We start from the raw sequence: 5,993 nt of genomic DNA on the forward strand, positions 1-5,993 counted from the left end.
GTCCATCGGTGAAAGTGGGGTGTTAAAGTCCCCTACTATGACTGTGTTACTGTCAATTTCCCCTTTTATGGCTGTTAGCATTTGCCTTATGTATTGAGGTGCTCCTGTGTTGGGTGCATACATATCTAGAATTGTCATATCTTCTTCTTGGATTGATCCCTTGATCATTATGTAGTGTCCTTCTTTGTCTCTTGTAATAGTTTTTATTCTGAAGTCTATTTTGTATGATATGAGAACTGCTAGTCCAGCTTTCTTTTGATTTCCAATTGCATGGAATATCTTTTTCCATCCCCTCACTTTCAGTCTGCAGGTGTCCCTAGGTCTGAAGTGGGTCTCTTACAGACAGCATATATACGGGTCTTGCTTCTGTATCCATTCAGCCAGTCTATGTCTTTTCGTTGGAGCATTTAATCGATTTAAATTTAAGGTAGTTATCAATATGTATGTTCCTATTACCATTTGCTTAACTGTTTGGGGTTTGTTATTGTTGGTCTTTCCCTTCTCTTGTGTTTCCTGCCTAGAGAAGTTCCTTTAGCATTTGTTGTAAAGCTGGTTTGGTGGTGCTGAATTCTCCTAGCTTTTGCTTGTCTGTAAAGGTTTTAATTTCTCCGTCGAATCTGAATGAGATCCTTGCTGGGTAGAGTAATCTTGGTTGTAGGTTTTTCCCTTTCATCACTTTAAATATGTCCTGCCACTCCCTTCTGGCTTGCACAGTTTCTGCTGAAAGATCAGCTGTTAACCTTATGGGGATTCCCTTGTACTTTATTTGTTGTTTTTGCCTTGCTTGGGCATTAGATCTTAATATACCCTTTCTTCAAAGTTAAAATTTTTCTATTCTCTAGACCTTTATCAAGCATGACATTTTCCCCTGGCATACTCTATATCTGTCATTTTAACTTGGAAAAGTGATAAAACTTCAGTTTGAAAAGAAATTCTTTTTAATAATTTCCTGTCCACTAGAGGGCTCCAACATTTCTTCCACAAATGTTACAGATATGACATTACAATAAAAATATTCATTAAGCACTGAAAAAACTCAAATTTCATTAGCTCACTTAACCCCAGACTAAAAATGGTTACATCTGCTACAATTTTACATTAATAGTTTTAAAAGGTACAGGGTTTTTCTGTATTTTATCATCTAAAACATTTCGGATAACCAAAATTGCTTTGCCATTATTCTCACACTAATTGTCAATGTCTCTCTTAGGTAGGGTTTTCAATTTTACAGATATCATAAAGTATAATTTCAGTCCACAGCCCTAAATAGTAGTTCAAATGTCTTATATAATAGTTTTATAAATACAATAATTTATTTCTTGATAACTTTCCAAATCCAGAAAACAAAATTACCAGCTTATCTACCCAGCCTTAGGCTTTATTACTAACAGAAAGAGTAAACATTTTCTTTCAGAAAAACCTAAGTCATTAACATAATTCATGCTACAATTATAAACAATGAATATTGCTCCATCATGAACTATGATTTGTGCTGAGGTGAAAAAAATGAATCATTTAAACACAATGTATTATAATGTTATTCTGTTCAGATATTTTCAGATTTTTCTCACAAATAAGTTACTACACTGGAATGCTAGTAAATCTCTTAGCTCAAACTCAATCACTCTTAGCAAAGGAAAAGCCAACATTTTAAGTAAACACATTTATATAATTTATAGGACATCCTTACAGAATGTTCATTGAAAAAGTATCAACTGCAAATTATTTTTTGTAAAGAATACAGCAAATCCATTCACTGGGGGTACCACTCCCACCCATCCCCAAAAGACTGACTTGCTAAATTTGGATAAGAAAAAGAGACTACTTATGGTAAACATAAAAATTTACTGAATGTTTAAAAATAAATTTTAAATGTTAGTTATATTTACGAAATTAAAAAGTGATGCTAAAAAATCGATTTTAAAGTGAGTCACAATAATTGCCATAAGAAGACTTCACCGAAAACATCAAATGATTTGGCAATTATTATAGCTCAATAATGAACTATCTCCAATGAAAACATGACAGGGGTTATAACTTCACTGCCCCACCTCGTCTCCTAAACAGGATTTTCCTACACAACTGACAAGCACCATTAACACGTGAAACAGCGTAACATTTGTTTCTAAATAGCATATACGAACTGTCGCCACTGAGAAACTTGACATTTTTACTGCATCTAGCAAAAATGTATGTATTCGTACTTGCAAGGGTGTGTATCCTGATCACTTTAGAGTTGTACTTCAAGGGAAATGTCAGAGTGTGGAAAGAGGTGGGAGTGTACCGGCTGACGCTCTCCAAGAGTGGTAAAAGTCTTCTCACTTTAAGTCACGGATGTAAATGCAGATTGTCAATTACTGATAATAAAAAGTTGAACAAATACGAAGCATTTAATCGACAACTTTCAACCAGTATTTATCATGTCATGTTTCAAAAAGTTGAGGATCCTAGGTACATATCAAATAAAGGCACTTCTTAAGCAAAAATGCAACGTAAGTACTAGCAAATGAAGGTTTAAAAGGTTTTAACGCTGGAAAAAACCCTCAAGACCTCCAAAAAGTTGGACAGCTAGAAAATGACACATAAAAAATATTCAGAACCATCTAATCTGAGCTGTACCTTAGATACACTCTGAAATAGCATCACCAGGGCATTCTATGCTTATTACATAATACTGCTTTGCCCTTGCATATCACCTTTAATCAAGGGATCTCAAAGCACCAAAGAATCATCAAGGCCTTAAAATACAGTCTGAAACAGAAATAGTTGTACTTTATAACGGCAGCTGTTAATAAAACCTTGCACTACTTCCCGGTCCCCTGATCCGAACACTAGCTTCCAAACCTTCTCTCTGACTGGGAAACAGTATTTCCCAAATCATCTCAATTTGTGACTGATGCTACCCACATTCCAGCTTTTCTTCATCACTGGGCCTAAATAAAGTTGTGGCACTGTTTTAATGACACAAATCTATTTCACGACTTCTGTAACAGAGAAATAGTACGTAGGGTGATCATATCTCACAGTGCGCATGATGATATAAGATGGAGGCTTTAGAGAGAGAGCCAGTCTTTGCTGGAGGTGATGAGCCCACAGAGCAATTATCCAACAGAGGAAAGAGCATTTTCCAGCTCCGTCCAGAGACCTCTCCAGGCAACTTCGCGAGTAGGGTGGAGGAAATCAAGTCTAGCTATCCTTAAGCAGGCCGGAGACTATTCTCCGGTGTGCACACCAGGAGGGAAGGGAAAACTAAAAGGACAATGCTCGAGTTTTAAGAATCAGGAAGGAGAGTGTAAGGTTGCTATGTGGCCACCCAAGAGACAGAACACTGTGGTTCCTTTGCATTTAAATAGTGCACTAAAAGGGAAATCAAACGCTAGCAAAACGTCTTTAAACCAAGGTCAAATTATGCCAGTCAGAGCCATTTAATTTTTATTTTACAGCCTGTAAATGAGGTTCACTCTTATTGAAACATCTGTCATTTTAAAATTTAATCACCAGGAAAGTTCAATTTTGTTTTTTCGCTGAAATGTACAAACACTCAAATGTTAACTTCATGTAAGTGAGCATAACTATGTTAACTTCAATTCTTCCATAAACAAGATTATTCACCTTCCTGTTAATTGCGTTACGTTTGTCCCTAGGACAGCAAAGTGTAATTTCACACTCACACAAACCCACCTCCCAGCACTGTAAACCTACACGGTTCCTGTTAGTCAACAGTCTCATATCCTTAACCTTTATGCAGAGTACTTTTTGTTTCAGGTTCTTAACATTCCAGGATGAAGGCTCAATCAATAATGCGTTTTATGAGCTTTTAAAAGTCCAGTGATGTAATACTACTAAATATTTGGTACTAAAAGTCCTGGAATATTCATTAAAAGTACCAAAAAACAGCCAGCCAAGATTTGTGAAAATTCCAAAACGTCTTAATATTTCTGTTGCCATACTTGCTCACCCATACGTTTCGAAAAGCTCACAGCAAATTCTGGTCAAGTTTCTCTCCAAGAGATAACACGTCCCTGTTTTTGGAACTATCAAGCTTGTACCTACTGCATTAATGATCAGTGCCACCGAGCAAGATCCCCGTTTTCCTGTCCACCTCTGTATCTAGCAGGGACACCCGTCCTGAGCTCTGCCCACTGCCACTGACGTTTTCAGAAGCTTTAAAGACGCAAGTGTTCACAGGCTTCTAGCAAAGAGGAAGAGATTTCTCCACTTCAGGCTACCTTGCTACATGTTCCCAACTTCTCCATTGTCTTTAAACATTTAGAAAACACAAATGAGAAAAATCCGCATTAAAAGCAGTACTTTCTCAAGAGGGACACCAGACCCTCCAACTTCTCCAGATCTCCCAGCACCGCGGCTTTTCAACAGTCCCCCGCAAAGCTTCACCCCACGCCTGTATCCTTTCTGATTAAATAAGATTGGAAACCACAATTAAATCAAAGGGTGTCGTAACTCTTATCGTTCACTTACCATATCCGCCGGGACATTACTGGACATCTTGCCGTTTGATATATACCCAGATGTTTACGCCGAAAAAAAAATCAAAAACAGACAACAACAAACAAAAAAGAGAAATCTTCGAGCTACAGAAATCAACCTTCACGATCTTGACCGGTTCGAGATGTGCTTCCCCCTAAAATAAGTTCTTTCGGAGCCAAAGTGCCGGCCGGGCCGAGGTTCCGAGCGAAGGAAGAGGAACAATCGCCGGGAGCGGTGTGGCCACAGCAAGAGGGAACTCCTAGGGTGGCAGCCCCGTCGCCGTCGTCAGCAGCAGCAGCCCCAGGACCGGCCGCGCCAGGCGGACCGAGCCGAGTGACACACGGACATGGAGCGGGGTGGGAGGGGGTTAAATCGTCTTCCTCCTTTCCCAGCCCGGCAGTGATTCACACTTGCTCCCAAGTCAAGTCCTCGTTAAGCAGGAGAATGCCCCGGCGCCGCGGTACACAGATAACTATGTAGCTACACATGGACGCGTCCCCCGGCGGACGGCGCGGGGAAACGGCTCAACTCGCGCGGCCGGCGTTGCCAGCCGGGCCGCGGAAACCCGCGCTCAAGGGCATTTAACTCGTTGGCAGCCGAAGCGCAAGCCCGGGCCGGAGAGCCGGGGCGGCGAGCGGGGAAAGCGGGGGGCTCGGCCCGGCAGGAGACCTCACGGCCCGTCGGGGCTCAGGCCGCGGGCGCCTCCGGGCAGCCGCGGGGCTCAGGGCACATAGTCTCCGGCTTCCCGGCGCTCCTCTTTCGCCTCCGCCTCCCCCGGCTCCGCCTTCCCCTCCCCTCCCCTCCCCGGCCTCGCGAGCTCCCCGCGACGCCGACTTCGGCTGGGCCCCGGAAGAGCCCGGGTCCTTCCTCTCCTCAGCCCGGGAACCGCTTCCTCTCAGAGCTCTGTCTCTCCTCCTCCTCCTCCTCCTCCTCCTCCTCCTCCTCCTCCTCCTCCTCCACTTTTCAGTACCCGACGCCGCAGCCGCCTCCTGTCATCGCCCCTCAAGCCAACATGGCGGCGGCGGCGGCGGCGGCAGCTACCGGAGCGCGAGTCGGGGACATGGGAAGAGCACTGCCCCCCTCGCAGCCGCCACCGCCCCCGCCTTCCTTCTCCCCCTCCCCCTCCGCAAACACCAAAGGCGTCACTACGGAGACCACCCTCGAGCATCACGGGAAGTGTAGTCTACGCCGGGGGGGGGGGCGGTACGGAGGGAGCGGGCCGCCTAACGCGTCCTCGCCCGACTCCGAAGCCACGCCCCTCCTAGCAACAGTTGCTAGGAGAGGAAAGCTCGCTTTAGCCAAGCTGCTGCAGGGGAGTTAGGATACCTGCTACCAGAAGTGCTGTGATCGTGCGAATTATTGGGCGAAAATTATTCTGCACAGAGAAATTCCCTCGTGCACAATATACACGCAGAGTTAAAACATGGTTTACCTCCAAGCAGAACCATTCATTTTAAGGATAGCACGCTCTCCACATCCTGCAATCTCAAAGCATTTTGTATAGT

The 5,993-nt window shown here is 43.6% G+C and overlaps 1 protein-coding gene across 3 annotated transcripts in view; it reads right to left on the bottom strand.

Moving 5' to 3' along the window:
* Nucleotides 1–5,255, bottom strand: part of UBL3 (ubiquitin like 3) — a 69,466-nt gene extending 64,211 nt beyond the window's left edge. For 2 of the 3 annotated variants that reach the window (XM_028497939.2, XM_055089676.1), the window contains exon 1: nucleotides 4,480–5,255. Coding sequence is in view for 1 of the 3 variants with exons in the window: in XM_007101808.4 (XP_007101870.1) it covers nucleotides 4,480–4,506 (27 nt within the window). In the remaining 2 variants the exon portion in view is untranslated. The remainder of the gene's footprint in view (nucleotides 1–4,479) is intronic. The other variant, XM_007101808.4, reaches the window with a different exon arrangement.
* Nucleotides 5,256–5,993: the final 738 nt, after the last annotated feature.

This window comes from Physeter macrocephalus, chromosome 13, assembly GCF_002837175.3.
Source record: "Physeter macrocephalus isolate SW-GA chromosome 13, ASM283717v5, whole genome shotgun sequence".
Taxonomy (NCBI): domain Eukaryota; kingdom Metazoa; phylum Chordata; class Mammalia; order Artiodactyla; family Physeteridae; genus Physeter; species Physeter macrocephalus.